The sequence below is a fragment of the Chelonoidis abingdonii genome, chromosome 20 (genome assembly GCF_003597395.2).
Source record: "Chelonoidis abingdonii isolate Lonesome George chromosome 20, CheloAbing_2.0, whole genome shotgun sequence".
Lineage (NCBI taxonomy): Eukaryota > Metazoa > Chordata > Testudines > Testudinidae > Chelonoidis > Chelonoidis abingdonii.
Genome location: NC_133788.1, coordinates 5,569,640 through 5,589,737, shown reverse-complemented (window position 1 = coordinate 5,589,737; position 20,098 = coordinate 5,569,640). Strand labels below are relative to the sequence as shown.

Genomic DNA, 20,098 nt, shown 5'->3' with positions numbered 1-20,098 from the left:
CTGCTATCATCAGTCTCCCTTGGCTTTGCAGGGAAGGTTTGGGGTCAGTTCTTATTGTATTCAAGCCGCCTCTTGTGCCCTCGGCTGGGCTCTGGGAGCACGGTGCTCAGAAAGGCTACACGGCTGTAGGAGGAGACCGTGCTGTGTTTGCGAACACTGCCTGTGCGGTTATGACTTGGTTCCTTACTGCCCAAGGCTCTGATACCCCAGCTTCAGAACACTGCGGCCAACAGGGGCCTGGCCAGTCTGTTAGATGGGAAGCGCTTCACAGCAGAGACTGTCCACTGTTCTGGGCATTTACAGCACGTGGCCCAAGGGGCTGGGGCCTGAGGCTCTGCCGCTACACCAATAATGAATAAAACCCAGTCACCTCCAGCATTAAAGAAACACAATCTCCCCTCTGCTGGTTCCGCGCCCTTGTAAGCAGCATCATAAGGCCTCTGGGTTCTCGCGCAGCGGGCCCCGACTCCCAGCGAGAGCCCCAGGGGCAATCTGCAGAACCCCGCCACGTTCCGGTCAAAGACAACGCGAGCTATTTGCAAAGGAGGAAGCCCAGGGCGAAAGGAAATGCAGCAGGTGGCTGCGAGAAAGAGGGACTCTGCTACGGCCAGACAAAAGACAATGGGAGGTTTCAGTCAGGCCTGTCCTGCCACATTACAAGAGCTCCTCTGCTGTCCTCACCCCTCTCCCTCTGGCCATGCGTCTGCTTTCAGCTCAGACAGGTACTGCAGCATTGGAGTTCCTCTGCTTTGCCCCCCCACCAGCTCAGACCTACGCTGGGGGAGTTAATCGCTTATCTGCCCCGGGTTGGGCTCCCCAGCTCAGACCCGTCCTGCGGCATTACACGAGTGCCTGGCCGTCCTCATCTCCCATTCGGAGGCAGGACAGGATCCCCACTTTACAGACAGGGGAAACTGAAGCACCAAACTCCCTCCCGAGCAGCCCCCTTCGTGTTGGTTCAGTCCTGAGCAAAGGCTGCTGTAGCATCAGTGCTCAACAGGGATTAAACAGCACCTGAGCCTTTCACATGGGCTCCCTCCACTAGCGTCTGGCTGCACAATGTCCACTGGAGGCCCGCCCCATGCTGAGCAGGTTGGGGAGAGCCCCCACGCTGTTCCACACACGCTAAATACCATCTCATTCATGCACAATATCCCAGAGCACAGCTGGAAGCCCAAGATGCCGTCCCCATGGTAATTGTTGACCAGCTGCTCTCAAAAGTATTGTCTATGGGGTTGTCACCTTGCCCAGTGGTGCTGCGGCTGGATGAGCTCTCCCTGGGTTTCCGTTCTTTAGTGAGCTGGGTGCTATTCCCCTGCGGCCAAGGACCTGCTCTGCAACTGTGGCCAAGTTGCTGGGCCTGGTCTGTGCCTCAGTTTCCCCAGTTGTAAAGCAGGGAGGATGCTGGTGCCCTCCTCTGTAAAGTGCTTTGACATCTATGGGTGAGAAATGCCACAGTGTCACTGTCCTCAGGGGATCGGACAGGCCCCTGCTGTGCTGTTCTGTTCCTCTTCCCTCTTCCAGCTGAGGACTTCTGCCCCTTGAGAAAGATTTTACTCTGGCTTTAGCCCATCTCAGCAGATTTGTCCAAGCTCTGTGGTGGGACAGGAGCAGAAGGGACTCCAGTCGCTCTCCTCTCTTGACTCGGTCGCTAGCAGCTGCCCCTCAACCCTTGTGACAACCTTCAGGAGCCCCACTGCCAAGTCACCCCCGGCCCCCCGGTCTCTGCTGCCAGCAATTTCTCAGCATGGAGGTGGAGTGTATGCCAGGGAATAACATTGGTTTCATCTCTGCTATGCCCGTCCCATGCTGATCCCAAAGCAGGGCAGGGAGCCAAGGAGGAACCTGGTAGGGGGAAGGAGGGACAGGGCTGGCTCCAGCTATCATTCCCTATTCCCCCCCCAAATCCCTTCCCTTCCCCACAACGCCCCCCTAGCAGCACCCTCATAATCCAGTTGTGATGATGCAAGGACTGCGCAGGGCTCTAAGGGTTAACATGGGGCCTCTCACTCAGTTAACCCAGTAACGAGGCAGGATGTGAGCAAGACCCTCGGCGTCAGTAATGCCTGAAGCCCCAGTCCTGCAACCACTTACACACATGCTCAGCTGAGCTCAGGCGTTGTCCCGTAACTGGCTCAGACTTGTGGTTCATCTTGCCCACTCTCCTGTCTGGGATCACTCACACGCTTCAGGGTAAGCACAGGCACGGCTGCAGGCGAGGGGTACTCGCCAAGCCAGGAGGAAACAGGTTAAGAGCTGGGTCACCTCTGAGCTAAGCTGTCCTGGGCCTATCCCCAACTCTCACGGAATCCAGGAGCCATCATCTGGGAGGAGACGTTAGTCGCATTGCGGTAGCAGCAAGGAGGCCCAGTCGTGGACGGTGCTAGGCCCTGTACAAACACAGAGCAAAGAGCTTATCATCCCCTGCCTCCTCCACCCCCACATCGTTTGTTCAAACAATTGCCGAGAGCCTGCTGCGCTCAGAGGATGAACGCCAGCCCTCGCTTGGCTGCATCCTGATGCCGCTATGGGGACAAGAGGTTGGAACAACACATGCAGCACTTGGTGAACTTGCTGCTTGGTTAGTTCCTTGTTCCCTCGCACTGACCTTCTGGAACTCCCCCAGAGTGTTTGTACCAAAATGGGCCTCCCTGGTGCCTGGCACTGGTTTGCCATTCCCTGGTTTGCTGCTTCCCTCTCCCTGGCGTTCTTTCGCCACATTCCTCCAAACTGGTCTCCGCTGAAATTCAAACCGAGCTAAGACCAGTGGCCCAGAGGTAGTTAGACACCTGGCCCCATTAATTGCAACGGGAGCGAGGCACCTAAATATCTCTTGAGTATCTGGGCCATCCACACTACGCAGTCGCCTGGGTTTAGTTACATTGGTTTCGAAACCAATGTAGTTAGATTGGTGCAACTTTTGGGTGTGGAGCTGTGCACAGGCTCCCGCCCAGACACGAAAGCTAGCACCGGTCAACGTAAGCAAGGCCGTGTCCACCCGGCCACTGCCATCGACCTTGTCTCCCCGCCTCTTGGGAAAGTGGAGTTAAGAGGGCAAGTGACATTTTAGTGTAGACGCAGTTAGGTTGATGTGAGCTGCCTTGCATTGATCTCTCTTGTGTAGACCAGAGCTTAGCCTCACTAACTTGACAAAGTCCTGGCTGGGATGATTTAGTTGGGGTTGGTCCTGCTTTGAGCAGGGGGTTGGACTAGATACCTCCTGAGGTCCCTTCCAACCCTGATAGTCTATGATTCTAACTAAATCCTGCCTGGAAGGGAAGACACTTACACCTCCTCAATAAACACTTTAATGCCTGCCCAGCCCCCTTGCTGGAGTTGAAGGGAGGACTCAGGGAGGGCTAACAGCAGACCATGCCTCAGTAATCCCCCTAGGCGCCAGCACATCCGTCTTTTGATCACTGTTGAGTGTTTCACCTAGTCCGGAGTGCCAGGCCACTTCAAGCCAGTGTTCAGGGCACCGCATCACTCCCTGAGGGCTCAAGCTGTGCTTAGCTTCATACCTCCCTTCCTACCCAAGTTTAGAGCCTGCTCAGTTCTTTATGCAGGGGCAGGGCCCCTGGTCTTGTTCAGCCAGAAGCTGCAGTTGGGGAGGGGTTTTCTGGCTATCATGTGCTAACCTGTCTCACCTGGGGACTGCTGCTGCTGGGTCTCAGCTCCTGTTGGACAGCTCTGTAATGCTGTAGGACGGCATCCGAGGAGGGTGGGGAATTGACCACAGCCCCCAGGCTCTCCTGCTGGGGAGTGACATGCCCCGCCCTTTCCTCGCGACCTGCGGCGCTATTTGCAAAGCCTCTGCCAGGAAAGGCACAGCTTGCATTGTGCAGCAGACCATCTCGCTACTCCTAATTCAACAACAGCACCTCAATGACTAGGGACACAGAGCCCATCCACGGACTCCAGGAAACATCCTTCCCCCTGGCAGGATTGCTTCTGCTGTATCCCTGCCACACTGGGTCACACCAGATGGAGAAAGCTCTGCTGAGACAGGACAGGTGGCCACCACCATATTTAGCAGAGGAACAGTAGGTCTGGCTCTCTTCAGCGTTAGCCAAACTCCAGTGAAGGACCACGTATCAGAACAAAGAGAGACTAAAGTATCAGACACACGAGATTCCTTCAAGGCTAATGACAACTCTCCATAGCAATGCAGCGTTTATTAGGAGCACAGCACATCTATTAAATCAGCTACCTGGGGAAAAGGGGGAGAAAGGATGCACTGAGCAGTGCTCCGGTGCATTAGCCAGATAAGTATGGACATTACTGGCCTCTTGTTGCTGATCCAGAGCCAGCAAGAGGTCCCTCAACGCAGCGAGAGAGCAGGACTAGGACTTCCCAAGTGCTTCGAAAGTACACAGAAGCGAGTTGATCAGCCACCTAGGGAAGATATTCCAAGCATGCCCTGGCTTCAGCAGGAGTGCTCCGGTGTCACGCCCGAGACCCCAACGTCAGGACCCTTTGCTTATACAAAAATAACCTGCTCTCCAGAAAACAGCCTGTACAGAGCACGTGACCCCCAAATACCGTGTTATTGCTCAGAACACAAGTGATAAGAAACAAACTTAAGGCAACAGGAATAAGTGCACTAGCCGCCCGCCATAGGCTGGAGTAGGCATGCGCTGTGCATTGCACAGACGCGACGCGGAGCCGGGACAGAGGTGAGTTACTGTCTCAAGCAGGCCTCGGTGACGCCCTGAGCTGCCAGCTCCGCCAGCACATTGTCCAGGTAGTTGGGGTCGGGGTAACCGTGGCCGCTGAGATTGGTGTCCATCTCCGTCTTGTGGTGGATCTCGTTCCACACCACCGTGTTGCTCTCGCCGGTCGTGCTGGAAGTGCCCACAGTGAAAATCAGGCGCCTCTTCCAGGCCACCCTCAATAGATCCAGGACCTAGAGATGGCAAAGGGGAAAGCTCGATTATCCACCCAAGTCCAGGGCTGATTTCCGCTCCCTGCAATTCCCTCCTTTCCCAGGCTCAATGGCCACATGGTGGGAACGCTGCCCAAGTGGTGAAGGCAGCATGGCCTAGTGGTTGGGGCAACAGGCTGCAAGTCAGGAGCTCTATTCCTGACCGAGCCGGCACAGATCACTTCCCCTCTCTGGTCCTGAGTTTCCTGGCTATACAGTGTGGGGGAAATGACACTTAACCCCTTTCGCCTGAGGATTTCAAAGCACTCTGCAAAGGTGGTATCAGTATTAATGACCCACAGCACCAGCAGGCCGACTTCCTTCCCTCCCAGAGAGGCAGGAGGAGATGCAAGCCCTGCTCCCTCTGGATCTATGCAATATCCTCCTAGTCCATCCCTGGTATGGGTATGAGCTAGCACCAATGGCTTCCAGTGCCTTTCCCCTCCTCCAAAAACATAGCATTAAACCAAGGAGATGTGGAGATTCCACAGCCTCCCTTATCAAACTGCTCCATTTACCCAACTGTCCTTGCAGTTACTAAAGGGACCCACCCTGCCAGGTACCGAGTGCCACCACTCACTTAACTCAGTGGAAGTCCAAGGCACTCAGCTCCTTGCAGAAAACCCTGCCTGATTGTAGGAGGCAGGAAGTATGTGCTCGTGCTCCAGGCAGAGGACGCACCATCCACGGACTAAGATTGCAAGTCACTTGTGGTTTGCAAACTTAAGAGCCACCATGTGAATTCAGTTACTGCACAGACGGGGAGTGAGTGCGTGGCTCTTGTAAGACTTCAAGTAAGTCCATTCAGCCCCACTGGAAAAAGACCAGACTTAGGTCAAGTGCCAGTTACTGGTGAAGTCATCACTTGGATCAGAACTTTCATTACCTTTCTGCCCTTCTCATTATCGGGAAGGTAACAGTACCGGGGAAAGCCTCTGGCTGTGTATGGCATCCCTGGATTGGGGTGCTCCGGGCCCTGCAACAGATAGAGGCAATCAATCAATCCCGTACCAATGCCGGCTCCTTTAGTTCACGGTCTGTGTGCTAGGCACATGACGACAAAACCTGGGTGTCTCAGTCATGGAGCAGGGCCTGGGTGCTGTTCAGACAGAACCGGAGACAGTCGCTGCCCCGAGGGGCTTACGGCTGCCTGCATACCTGAATTCCCCTGCTAATGGAGTACACAATCTGTATCGTCCCGCAGTCCTGGTGGCCGGGAAGGGATTGAGTGAAAGTTGAAACCTCCATCTTCCCTTTGGGCTGGGTGCCTGTCTTTTCGCCATAGATGGTTTTACAGGAGGGGCACTGCAGGCTGCCATCCTGTGGGTGAAAAGGGTCACTGTCAGCAGGATTTCACGACACTAGCGAGGACACTGGCACTAGTATCTGTATTGCCGTCCTGGGCCCTACTCATGGGGCAGGACCCTGCCGTGCTAGCTCTCGTAGGGAAGAGTGGGCCGGGCCAGTGGAGTACCTTGTTCCCATTGGCGTACATGGCCAGCACGCAGAGCAGGTGGAAAGCGTGCTGGCATTTGGTCAGTTGCCCCACTGCTTCCGGCTTGATTGTCTTGCACTCACAGGCATCGCTGTAGCCAGAGGGCGATGCCAGCTTTTCCATACAGATGATACAGTCCTTGAAACAGAGCAAGGAGAGACGCCATTTACCGTCAGCATCGGGCTGCATCCAACATTAGCTCTGTTGATGCATCAGCTTGCCAGACAGACTATTTAAAATTAGTCTTCAGTGGCATTAAAAACCCCCTTCGAAGACTGAGGAAGTCCCTGTCCCCCCACCCCCGAGCTTTTACCTGTTGGGAAAACATTGATTCTTCTAGTTTATTTGACTTGCCGATTGGTGTGATCTCTAGAGATCTGCCCCTATAATCTAATTAAAAAAAGGTATTTCTACACCACCTCCCATCCTGAAGGATCCTAAAGACCTATACAGTAACTCCCCACTTAATGTCCTCTCGCTTAACGTTGTATCGATCGTACGTCTCTGCTCCATTACAGAACATGCTCGTTGAAAGTTGGGCAATGCTCCACTATGATGTCATGTGGCTGCCTGCTTTGTCCACGGCTGGCAGCACCCCCCTCAGCTCCCTACGCCCCCCCCCCCCAGCACCTCCCACCCACCAGAGGACCCCACGGATCAGCGCCTTCCCCCTCCTCCTCCCCACCTCCTGCCAGCAATCAGCTGGTCTGTGGCATTCAGAAGGCAGGTGAGGGAGGGAGGGGGGAGGCTGCGTGCTGCTTCCTCGCTCCTCCCCCAGCCTCCTAAATGCCACAAGACAGCTGATCGCTGCATGCAGGAGGTGGGGTAAGGCGCTGATCTGCAGGGTCCGCTGGCAGGTGGGAGGCTCGGTGGGGTGGGGTGGGGGGTTGTAGGGGAGCTGGTAGGGGGGCTGCCAGCCTGTTTAATACTGATTTTAAATTGCTTGTTTAAAATGTATATAATGTCTTTTGTCTGGCAAAAAAAAAAAAAATTCCCTGGGACCTAACCCCCCCACCTCCCCCATTTACATTAATTCTTATGGGGAAATTGGATTCACTTAACATCATTTTGCTTAAAGTGGCATTTTCAGGAACAGGACGACAATGTTAAGTGAGGAGTTACTATACATACACCCTGAAATCCTAACCTCTGGCTTAGAGGCCAGCAGCTAACGAGTGAATGGCCCAAGCGGGGCTAGCATCGGAAGTTTACACCCTGGAGTTTTTGGTGAAAGGTGGAGGGACGAGACGGTTTTCGTAGCTACGGGAGGAGAGCGCCCTGGAAAGCTGGGCCAGCCCAATTTGGGAGCAGGGTTCGCTAGTCTGGTCTCTGTCTGAGAGCAGCGTACTCGCTTACAGATTGGAAGAAGCCAAACCTCTTCGCACTTGAGGATTAGGCTAAATAAGGAGGCAGCCTTGTATAACTTCCTATCTCGAGTAGCCGTGTGTACCCCTCCTCAGAGCTCCTGGAGCCAAAGCAGACTCGGGGGCACTGAAATGTATTTTGTTAGCTGCTGAGCAAGGCAGTTTTTCCCCCCCGTGAGATCTCTGTAGGCAACACACATTTAAGCTGCAAATATGCTGCTGGGAGGTCCCACTGCAGCTGTCTCCTCCAAGCATTAGAGTCTGCACACGGGACCCTCTAAATAAATGTCCCAGCCTTTGGGGGCACTTTTACCAGTCTAAGGTCCCAAGTCAGCATCCATCACTGCCTCCCGTTCGTTTGGGTGCTTCCCAACAGACAGGGAAGTTTAGGTTGCTTCAAACTCTGGCTGTGTTGAAGTCTGGAGAAGCTCACACACCCACCAGAAAGGCAGAGAGCAGTGGTGTCCCAGAGTAGGAACAGGGACCCTGGAGTGTCACTCACATGCATTGTTAGGTATGGTCTGAGAGCTCAAGGCAGCGTACAGGCCTTGCAGATACAAGATATTCCAACCAACAGGCCTTTTCACCTAGTGCTGACAAGACCATTAACGGGGGTCCATTGGGAAGTCATCTGTGGGCCAGATCCTCAGCTGGTGCGTGTGAGCATAGCGTCCGTGAAGTGACCAGCTGAGGACCTGGCGAACAGGTTAAAGAACTGAGTAGGTTTCACACGAGCCTTTCCCGATATGCAGTAAGGCAGCCTCTTATCCAGCCCACAACTGCTTTCCTTTCTTCCGTTCTTCCCTCTCTGGGGGGGTGGTCAGAAACTCCTCTGAGTCCTCGCACTCACCTCATCAGCGGGGGCTCCTCTCAGCTCTTCCAAGTATTTCCTCACCACCCGCTCGTGCTCGCTTGGGTTCACTGAAGAAAGGGAGGGAAGAAGAGAAAAAAAAGCCCATCGGGAAATAAACATGAGCGAGAGGCAGCTAAGGAGGGAGGAGAGCAAAGCAGGGCAGGCCAGCCTGCCGAGGAAAACGGTTAAGGGTTAGAGTTGAAGCAAGTTAGTCCAGCAGGGGCCATTGTGACTGGGCAGCGCTACTCTGCTATAGTGCTCAGGTGCTACGGGTGCAGGAAATGTGTCGATTTTAAGGCCAAAAAAGGGACCGGTGCTCACATGTCCTGCAAAACACAGGCCAGAAAATGTCTCCCAGTAAATGGCAAAGAGAGAAAGAATCAGGCTGTAAAAGCTACCACTGCATGGGGTGAACAGCCGCTGCTCCATCTGAAGTCAATGGGAGCTGTAGATGCTCAGTCAATCTGAAACAGACCTCAGGATCCTCTCTAGTCTCCCGACACTTTGCTGTCCCATGCCCGCCCCTCATACTAGACACTGCCACCTTTCAAAGATCAGTATTTTGCTGCCCTGTGTCTCAGAACCAGGCTCAAGGACCAAACACACTGCAACGATGGAAGAGTGCCATGGATCCTACATTACGGGGACACATACGGTCTGAAAACCATTATCTAGATGCACTAGTGCTCTCATCCCAAAGAGAGCCAGGCAAAAAATCTTAAGTGAAGACACAACCAAGATCGGATCCAGCACTTGTCAAGGTGTTCTCCTTATGCTATGAAGCAGCACGAGAGTGCAGTAAGTGTCACTGCTGGATGCTGCGTTCCTAGCAGGAAAGCAAACACTTCCTCAGAAAGAAAAGGGCCTTTCTTGTGAACGTCTCACGGCTGATCTTGGCCGGCACCTCCCATGGAACAGAAGTCATTGGGGTTTCTAAAATAAGCGGGTTTCTTAATACAGTGAAAGCAAGTCTCCAGAATTACTAACTGGGCAGAGGCCCGGATCCACAAAAGTGTTGAGGCATCCCACTGATTTTATGTAAGTTGTGCCTAGGTACCTCTGAGGAGCAGGGCCTGAAATCCTTATATTCACCTGAGTTCTCCCCTAGCTGAGAGCCAGTGCAAGCACGTACGCCCCACAGTGGTCCCAGGGCTTGCCCTTCAGCACAGGAATGGATTTTCTCTCTGCTGCTACCTCAGGGTATCCTTTCCTCCCCACCCACCACCCTACCCAGACTCTGGTCTAGGACCACCCCGGGGCTGGAGAGGTACAGTGCTTTTCACTGAGCTCACCTACGTGGCAGAGAACCCGCAGTGCCACAATGGTGGACACTGGTCTATGAGGCTCTGAATGGAGACTTCTAGCCCCTCTCAGGTAGGACATCAAACAGCCATCAAAGACCAACTTCCTGCCAGTCCTGGCATGGGCCGTGGGGCCAGCTGCTCCTGACCAGTATGGTTAGGGTGGCATTTCACCACACTCCTTCCCACAGGTGAAAAGCCCCCTGGAGGCTCCCCCACTCCTGCCCTGAAACATGGGGAGAAGGAGGAAGAATCCCATCATGGCCCTGACCCAGCCCATGTGTAGGAAGAGAATGAACTCCTCCTCCCTTTGAACCCAAGGAGATGGGATGAATCACTCCCTCCCCCAATGGCAATGCCCCCCACCCCCCCCAAACACGCACACAAAGCTCAGGTGGGATTTTGCAGACCACCCTGTGAGCTGCCTGCTGAATGGCAGCAGACTGCTGGGGCTGGGTTTGGCAGAGGGGCCTCGGGGCATCCATGCCCAGTGCCCACTGAAATGCAATGAGAGCTGGCCAGCTCAGGGGTCCCCCTGCTCTAGCTGACACCCTGACCCTGTGATTCAGCACTCAGGGGGTCATAAAGCACAAGGGGGCTCCATTAAGCAGCTCACTTGCCTCCCAAATGGGTTAGACTGGGATTGGCTCCTTGTGGGACAGAGGCGCTCAGGAAGCCCCCACCACGGAGCTGGGAGCCAAGAACCTGTGATGGGTCAGACAAGCCAGGGCAAAGTGGGCTGGTGCCCCTTGCGCTGTCACCAGGTGCCACGTGACCCGACAGCAGGGCAACAAAGCTCCTTACCAGTAACTGTGTCCATCACAGACGCGATCAGGCTCTTCCACCAGCCTGTAAAGGGAAACATTTGCACAATCAACGTTATGACTCCACCTAGCAGAGGGCAAAAGAGAAGACTAGTCACTCAGCTGGTCTCGAGTGCTCGGCCACTCCCTCCCCACTCAGCCCTCCTGAAAAGTCAAACAGACCTACAGACGAGAGAGGGGCCGGAGGGGTGCAGGGTGGGGGAAGAGGAGTGCCACGACAAATGCTATTACCAGTCAGTAATTTTTCCTTGCCCCTTCTCCTCTTCCTCCATCCCAGCCAGCAAAGGTAGAGGGGCCCACAGGACCCAGCAAAGGCAGCTTGCAATGAGAAACTCAGGCCTACCACAAAGCAGAGGAGTTTCAGTGGCTGACGCTCCAGGCCCCTCCACCCAAGAGGACACCACGTTCTCAGTGTCCCTGGAAGGGCAGAACTGGCTCTCAGTGTCCCCTGGTCAGGTTTCCTCAGCTTACCCCTCCAAAAGGCATTTCCCTAAGTGCCGCAAACACGCTGTGTGCGCCTCTTGTAGGCCCCAACAGTGAAGGCTCATTAAGGCAATTCCACCTGGGTGACCCTGTCTTCCAATTCTGTCACCCTGTTAACCGCACCGCTGTGGAGCAGGATGCAGGCTCCTGGGCTCAGGTGTGGCCAAGAGCAGTATCTCTAAAGGCAACTCAATAAACAACCCCACCACCGATGAACAGCCTAGGTTCCAGCACTCTCTCTGACAGCTCGGAAATGCTAAGAGGAAAACACAGGAGTTACAACTTATTTTGGTCACTGAAGAGAGCAGTTGTGGTTACACAGGGATTGGGTCTGATGGGCACCATTCATGCAGAGTCACTTTTCAGAGTAGAAAGTAGTTTTACGAGGGAGACAGAGAGGACCATCTACTTTTATGCGAAGGTGACATTCCTTGATCAAATGGGCAAAGGTTCTGCTGCCTCAGGTCCCTCCCTTCGCTCTGGATGTCGGACAAATTGGTCTCTTCAGTTCTCGAAGACCTGGTTTTGGGGCACAAAGAATTCCAGGGGCATTCGACAGCCAGCTTTTGCCCAGAAGACGTGGCCAGGTTCCAGGCTACATACCGATGAATAGGAACGCAGGAATGAACAACCCTTTTGGACAGTGAGAGGGGAGATGAAAAACTACCTTGTCCAGTGAGAAAGATCAACGTGTAACGATTCCATTGCATCTGCCTTCCTGGATGAAGAAAAGGCTATTGAAAGGCTACTTTCTGAGGGCTAATTCTGACTTGCACTGGAGTCAACGGCTAAACTCCCACTAATATCAACGGGACCAAGATCCAGCCCAAGGCCTGTAGCTCCAGGGAAACCCGCCCCATCAAGACAAGAGACCACCCCCCCGCCTCCACTCCTGCAGCAGAGTTATGCTAGTGACAAAGAGTTTCTAGCTGATGGCCTGGAACAGAGATTCCTAGATTTTAAAGGCCAGAAGGGGCCACGATGACCCTCTAGTCTGACCTCCTGAAGAGCACAGCGTGGAGAACCTCACCCAGGGATAACTGCAGCAAGCCCATAGCTTCAAATAAGCACAAGAAACTAAGGTCCAGCCAGGCCCAGGAGCCCCACTAGTACAAATAGCTACTGTTTACACCCCCACAGTGCTAGTCCGCGAAAAGCCTGGTCTTAAGGAAACCCCACTGGACGTTGTGAGAAGGGATTGGGGACCAAGGGCTCGGGGCTGTGCCAAGAAATCCCATCCTCATGCTGCCAGCCATCAGATTCTCTGCCCTGGAATGCCCAGGGCGGGGGAAGAAGTGGGGGAGATCTTCCCAACTGACCTGACAAGTAGCCTCAGGGCCAGAAACCCATGATGGCCAGGGCCAGCCCGGGACTGAGCAGATGGCAGGGGCCCTGTCTCAGTTTGCTTATTACTCTCTGAGCAGTAGGAGGTAGGAGGATGCTGTTCCCAAGGACCTCACTCAGATAATGGCTTAAAAGGGTCTGGCAAAGATGCTTAGCGTCTCTGCTCAGCCAGTACAGATGCAAGCTAGCTGGGCAGTTTCTGGGCTCATCCAGACCTTGACAAACTTAGCGCCCCTCTCCAGGGGAGCACAGACAGTCCCACAGACAGGAAGCAGTGGCTTGGCACAGCCACAAGAACTGGGGAATCCCAGAGATTCCCCCCTTCAGCTGCGGGTACAACTGCCTGTCTCAACAAGCCGGGACACAATGACCACATAGGGAAGCCTAGGTGGCCAGGCTAAAGCTCACGCTCCTACAAGGCTGAGATACCCCACAGAACCCTCAAAGGTCCTAACTGACAAAAGCAGCTCTAGGATCTAGCACTTATCAACTGGGCCTAGAGAAACCAGACACCCACCGCAGCACAAACTGATACCAAGATCCCCACTGTAGGCAGGTCCGTACCTGAGATGGCATCAGGAGCCTGTGAAACAGACACTTCGGATGATTTTAATACAAATAGCTCAGGGGTTCCTCACCAGAAGCCTGCCTGCATTAAGGAGCCCTTTTGAAAGAAGGCTCTGCCCCACCCCGTAGATCACAGCTAGACCCAATTTTAGAGAGGAAGCTGTTTGCACTGCCCTTTGAGGGAGCTATTAAGAGGAAGAAGATTCACCTGTGGGAGATGCCATCCCTGATTGGGGAGGAGCCATGGGAGATTATAGGGAGCAGTGTGTTTGGGGGAGCAGACCAGGGATACTCAGAGAGGTGAGAGTGTGTGTGAATTTAAACATTGTCCTTGTCTCAACTGATAACACCACTCCTGTATTCAGCCTTGCTGAGGGGAGCCAGGGGCGGGACTGGCTCAGGGTGGGTTGTGTGGTGGAGGAAAGATGTTTGTTCATTCCTCATGGAGTTGGTCAATCGGGATCTTCATGAAGCTCCTAAAGACACCAACCCAAAGATGGGGGATATGAGTGACCAGCTGCCAATCACTGGGCTAGGTGGAGAGGGGCGAATACACATCCTTCGAATGAAGGAAACAAAAGTAATCCTTAGGGAGCCAATCTGGGCTCAGGAGACCTGGGGTCTATTCCCAGCTCCACCACAGCCCCATCTGTGTGACCCTAGGCAAGTTCCTAGCTCATTCTCCGAGTCCCTAATCCTTCCCCCCTCCCACGGACCTTTGGGCTCTCCGGGCTGAAAGGCTCTCTCGGTATGAAGGATTACTGTTCGGGGTCCGGATATTCTTGTGCAGGACGGCCCTGACCCCAAGTGCTGGTGGACTGGGAGGTTTATCCTTCTGGCCGTGTCCAGGGACAGAGCATGAAAAGAGAGATCAGACAGAGGACGAGGCCCCGACGTTTCTCAGTCTTCTCCACTACAGCTCGGTTCTTTAGGGAAGGGCCGTGCCTTGGCTCTTTAACCGTAGGTGGGGTGGCATACACAGCAAGCGTGAGCCCTGGGGGTTTGGAAGGGGTCAGTGAGAGCATCTACCCCAGACCCAAAGGACTGGTAAAGCAGCATGTGTATCTTCAGATCTCTTTCCAGCCCACTGAGATTAGATCCAGCTGCTTGTGCTCCTTCCGTCCTAGAGAGGGCATAGTTGCCTCTATGGAAGTTGAGACTCTCCTTTACTTTCTAGTTCCCACAAAATGTGAGAGCAAGACTGCACCATTCACGGGAACCTTTGCTGCGATTCTGTTGCCCTCTGAATGTTCGCAGCCTTGTGCTCATCCAGAGGATAGTGGTCGGGGGTACTGGGCTCCTGCCACCAGGAGCATTGTGAAAATCTTACCAGGAGCTTATTTGATGGTTGTAGACTTGGGTTCTTCCCCCAACCAGTGGACATCTCACCAGGGCTAAGGCAAGCTCCCAGCAGGATTGATGGGATGGGGACGGGGAAGACACTCTGCCCAGCCATGCTGTCAAAACCATCCTCCTGCACATCTGGACTGGCCTAGCCCCAGGGACATGATGGAGTCTAGCCTCTCAGAGCCAAAGGAAGGCCCGCGGGCCCTCAGGCACCAGGAAAATCTCAGCTTCTGCCATGGGGAGATGCTGGGGTTGAGGGGGGCAAGGTTGGTTCCAGCTGCTTGGTACCAGCCAGCAGGAGCGGGAAGGTTGAGTTACCTTGCGTGGGTCCAGGAGTGTTTCCAAGCAAGTGCTCCATTCACAGGGGCAGCGCTGGCACCCAGAACAGGCTGACTCCCTTTGGCGCCAGAAGGGAGAGATCCGGAGCAGAGCAGTGCTCGCTATGGCATGTGCTGTCAGTTCCCTCTGCCATGGTCCCAGGGTGGAGAGAGGGGGTCCCAGCTCCCCCTGCCCAGCACTTACCCTGCCAGAAGATCCCCGGGGAGAGGGGGACATGTTCCTAGAAGGCAACTGCCACGTTAGCCTAACAGTTGTGGAATGCAGGGGGCTGGAGGAGGAGGGGAGGGGATTGGGTTCTATGCATGGCTGGCAGGTGGGACCAGCCAAGCAAGCCACGCAGGGCTGGAAATCTCTTAGGTGGTTGTGGTCACTGCGAAGACAGCAGCTCCAGCTTTCCTTGCAGGGAAACAAGCCTGCTCTGCAGCTTCTGGGCCAGCCTGGAGGCAGACAATCGGCTCGCTGGCATGTGAAGTGCTTTGAGATCTATGGCTGGAGAGCACGGGCTGAGCCCTAAGCAGCAGATCAGCTACATGGATGGCTGCAGGCGATGCTCAACACCGCCCACTTCTTCCAAGGTGGCGCAGTCTGATAGCAAGTCAACGCCAGTCTCAGGCCCGTGGCTGGGATCTTGAGCTCTGACTGCGGGATCAGGCATCTGATACCTCACCCTGGAGCGTCTGCTTCTGGGCTGTTCCTTTCTAAGATTCTTCTTGTCCTCTAGGCTGGGAGCTGGAGAGGGAAAGGAGGCCGACAAGGAGGAGGCAGCAAAAGGACAGAGGGAAGCAGATGGTTGGAGTTACACGCGAGGTCTGCTTAGGAGGCACCATAACACCATCGACCAGTGTGTCCCTTTCTACAGCACAAGACAAATGAAAGCTGTTAGCGAGATTCAACCACGTGCGGAAATCCTGAGGAAGTTCCTAGCTCAAACCTTCCGCGGCCCAGACGCATAAACCCTGGTTCTCCCGAATGATTTATGGAGCACCACACAAGAACGTGGGGTTTTACAGAGCAAATAAGGAGAGATCCCCTGCTCAGAAGAACTCCCAGCCTCTGTTAAAAGAAGGACGGGAAGAGGAGGCAAATGCTACAGAGATGGGCGAGGACAATGGGGTCAAGCAGAGACTTCGAAAGCTAGGATGCGTCTTGCTGGTCACAGCAGTTGCGACACCCGCTTCAAAATACTGAGGGTTCTGCCATCTCACAAGCTAGAGGCTAGTATGGGGACTCCTCTGGCCCTGGGTTATAAAATGATCATACACTCCTGTGTTGCTGGTCCTCTGACACCTGTTGCTACACATGACACCAGCTGAATTCGTAGACTCCCGCTGGCTCTTTTCGCTTTGCATCTCCGTTAAGCACTGCGCCGATGGAGGGGAGCAGGGTTTTTGCCGGTCTCAATGTTGCACAGGCCTGTATCCACAGCAGAGGGCCCCGTAGGAATGGGTATGTAAAAAGGCATCACAGTTTGGCAGGATGTAACCTAGCCTCCATGAGGAGGAGCAGCTTGGGTCACCCTATGCAATCTCCTCTGGCACTGCGCTAACCCACAGCACTAAGGGGAAGGTGCCAACAGGGGAGTGTTTGAGAGCAAGGGGCCCCCCATAGGTTCTGTCTCCTGCCCTGAGCAGGATGGATTCATTCACTAGAGGACTGGCTAGTTTCTACCAAAGAGGCACCAGATTTTGGCACATTATCCCCATCCATTAGTATTATGCCAATAATTCCCATGAGAAGCTACAAGAGCCCTGTCAAGCTTTAAGAAGCTCCCTGCAAAGTTGGAGCCTTGGGTTCAGGGCAGCTGGAGATAGGTTTTCAAAGATCTCTGCACCACAGGAGGTGACCAGGTTCTCCAGGGGATACTAGCGTGCCCCATGCATGCCAGCTGCTCAGCTCTTTTGAAAATTCAGCCCCAATACTGGGTGCTGAGCATTTGGGAATTTGGAAATTTAGAAAGAACTAAACGCGGAGACCTAAGCAGTTATACCTACCAAGAGGTTAAGACGCAATCTGAGAACGACCACATATGATTCACCAGATGTACCACCTTGTATTACCCCAATCTGTACCTTAAGGATATTTGCTTCGAGGCCTTTGTCCAAATCTTTAATTGATCCCCGCCCTGGTTCATCTAACACTAAACACTCTTCCATGGCTCTCTGGCGTCAATATTGGGTTGAAAAAATACTACAGCATAATCTAACAATCTCGTCCATCAGCCAGCAGTCCTTTGGCGCTTTACAGATCATTTGGGAAGGGAAGAAAGGTTCAGGGCGTGAGGATAAACCGTTTTCCAAACGCTGCCCATTTGCTGGAAGGAGTAGGAGGTTGATAAGATGAGGACTTTCCAGGGATGACAGTTAGCAGCTGTGTTTTGGAGGCTTACAGCAGTAAGGCCAGGTCTACACGAAGCGCGAAAATCGATTTTAGATACGCAATTTCAGCTACGAGAATAGCGTAGCTGAAATCGATTATCTAAAATCGATGTACTCACCCGTCTTCACCGCGCGGGATCGATGTGCGCGGCTCGCCATGTCGATTCTGGAACTCCGTTGGTTTTGGTGGAGTTCCGGAATCGATGTAAGTCGCTCAGGGATCGATATATCGCGTCTAGATGAGACGCGATATATCGATCCCCGAGCAATCGGTTGTAACGCGCCGATACGGCGCGTCGTATAGACATGGCCTAACACACCTCCTTCTGGAGATGAAAAGGAGCCCTATGCTTTGCAGCAGCTATTATTTCACCCACAACGCATGGAGACGTTATTTCTGATTAAAGTTAGGGAAAGTGAGTTCCCCCCTCCCCCAAATCTTTTTGCACAGCTTTCTCCTGTTTTTGAAGCCAGGGGATTTAAGCTTCAGCTACACTGAGGGCTTGCACACACTGATGCCAGTATCATTTACATCACTCAGGGGTATGAATAAGCCTCCTCCCTCAGTGACGTCACTTACACCAACCTAAGCCCAGGTGGGGACAGTGCTATAGTGGCAGAAGAGCTTCTCCTGCTGCCACCTGCCCCTCGTGGAGGTGGATTTGTTGTGCTGACGGGACAGCTCTCTCCCGGCGGCACAGAGCGTCTGCACTACCAGCACTACGGCTGCGCTGATGGAGCGTTTCTAGCACAGACTCGCCCTCCACTGAATAACCCAGCTGTGCCCGACATGCTTTAGGGCAGTTGGTTTTTCCTGTTCTTTGGCATGGACGAGTCCTTGAGTGGAGTTTTTATTTCATTTTCCTCTTGCTAATGCCATGTCTCTAGTGACCTCAGAGAAAGGACCTCCCTTGAGGCAATCGGGAGAGGCTAGAAGACCAACGTGGCATGGGACCCTTGGTGGAGGAATCCGTTCCCATTGGAACAGGGTGCTCTGTCCCTTTAAGAAGCAAGTTTGACACCCCCTTTCAGCTCTTTCCTGTGGCGTGAGTGTGAAATGAATCAGGTACGGGAGGTACTTCCCTTTACTTCCCCACTGCCCCCGTCTGCAGCTTTCTGCCGGCCAAAGGACAATCGGCAAATGCTTACGCCCATCTGAGAGCTAGCGTGGGTGAGTTGCTGGACTATGACGGGCAATGGATTAGCCACGGCCTCATGGAAACACAGACTAGCAACTGGGAACACGAGGCAACCCCACCCTGCTCCTGCCCCCCAAAAACCCACCTCAGGAGAAGGCGGACAAGCAGGGAAGCTATGGCAGAGGCGCTACCTAGAGAACCTCATGCTACGAGACATTTTGGTTGTGCTGTACTCTACCATAACCTTGGCTGCATCCTGTTTTCTCCCCCTAGGGAAGGACTAGCATTCAATTCACCCTACCCTATTTGGGCTGCTGCACCGGTTTTTTCCACTGAGCCAATGTAGGTGGTTGGTTCTGAGACAGCCAGGAAGAAGAAATGGTGGGGAGGCCCTAATCTCAAGGTATTCATTGTATTACTTTCCCATTGCATTCTCTTGCAGAATTAGTGCTGTAGCTTTATACCAAGGTAAAAATGTTGTGTTCTCTGTTTTACATAAGGTAGAAATGCTGAGGCAACTTGAAATGCACTAGCTGTATGAGTCATTTATACCACAAAATCATCTGCGGAACTGAGAGAACAACAGGGTATCCACTAATTATCTTCCTCAGTCAATACAGGCTGGGCATTTGCAGAAGAGCACCATAATCCACTTTGGGTTTCTTTAACTCTTTCTTTTAAACAGCGTGTAGCTTGGAAGTGCTGATGCACAGACCTGATCTCTTCATTAAAACGCTCTGTGTGATCAGCTGTGAAATCCCGCAGTGCTGCTATGGAAACAAACTGCAACAACACAGGCATTTGGGATGGCTGATGTAGGACTTAACACCGGCCATCAGTGAAATTGACAAAGTTCAGCCTCCTGGGTTCTAGGATGCTAGAAGCGACTGATATTTAGGTTCAGAAAGCATCCCACTACCACGCCTCTGGGCACCTGAGCAGAGAGATTTGAATTATTTACACAGTTTACTGATGCCTTCACGCAAGGATGCACCAGTTTACAAATCTCTCTGGGACACACGAATGTGTGTGTTTGTGATGCAACAACTTATGAAGCATAACAGGACCAAAGGGGTAAAACTGTCATTTCTGATCTTTACAGCTACCAAGTCTACAACGAATGACTGGGCAAAAGATTAATTAAAATGAGAAACACCCTTGAAGTAGCCCTTGCTTATTTCCATGGCAGTAATGGCTAAGGAACTCCAGCAGGGACAAAGGCCTTTAATACTAGCAGGGACATAATAATTTAGAGGGCCTGATCCTGGGAGGTGCTGAGCACCCTTTACTCCCAGGGAGCTGAATGCTCAGAACCTCGCAGGGTTGGGCTCACACCACATAAAGCAAACGAACCTCAATGAGCAAACAAAACGGTTAATGGAATAAGTCATTCTCCTCTTCCAGGGGGGACACACTCAACCATTGTGTAGTAATATGGGACATCTGTGCTGGAAAAGGCCCGGCTAGGGAAGTATGTCCATGCAGCACCCCTCAGACCATGCCCGAGTGCCATGAGCGATCATTCACCCACTGACGTGGTACCACCCCTCACTCATTGCTGGAAGAAAAGCTTGTATTTCCTCCAGAAGACAGAGGGGCTGGTACCCTGAGGAGGGTTAGTCTATGCAAGTTACCTGGCGGGCAGTGAGGTGAATTCCCACAGTCCGGCTGGCAGGCGATTGGCAAGTCCCAGCAGGCAGACTGGGGCAGGAGGATTCAGCTGAGCGCGTGCAGTCTAGGGCC

The 20,098-nt window shown here is 53.4% G+C and overlaps 1 protein-coding gene across 6 annotated transcripts in view; it reads right to left on the bottom strand.

The window, feature by feature from the left end:
* Positions 1–4,156: 4,156 nt before the first annotated feature.
* DTX2 (deltex E3 ubiquitin ligase 2) overlaps positions 4,157–20,098 on the bottom strand; it is a 61,618-nt gene continuing 45,676 nt past the window's right edge. For 3 of the 6 annotated variants that reach the window (XM_032778031.2, XM_032778028.2, XM_032778027.2), the window contains 6 exons: positions 10,742–10,786; positions 8,634–8,704; positions 6,399–6,557; positions 6,083–6,244; positions 5,811–5,900; positions 4,157–4,906 (listed from right to left, as the gene is read on the bottom strand). In XM_032778031.2, coding sequence (XP_032633922.1) covers positions 4,682–4,906; positions 5,811–5,900; positions 6,083–6,244; positions 6,399–6,557; positions 8,634–8,704; positions 10,742–10,786 — 752 coding nt within the window. In that variant the 3' untranslated portion in view covers positions 4,157–4,681. Of the gene's footprint in view, positions 4,907–5,810; positions 5,901–6,082; positions 6,245–6,398; positions 6,558–8,633; positions 8,705–10,741; positions 10,829–20,098 lie in introns of all 6 variants that reach the window. The other 3 variants (XM_032778029.2, XM_032778032.2, XM_032778030.2) reach the window with 2 other exon arrangements.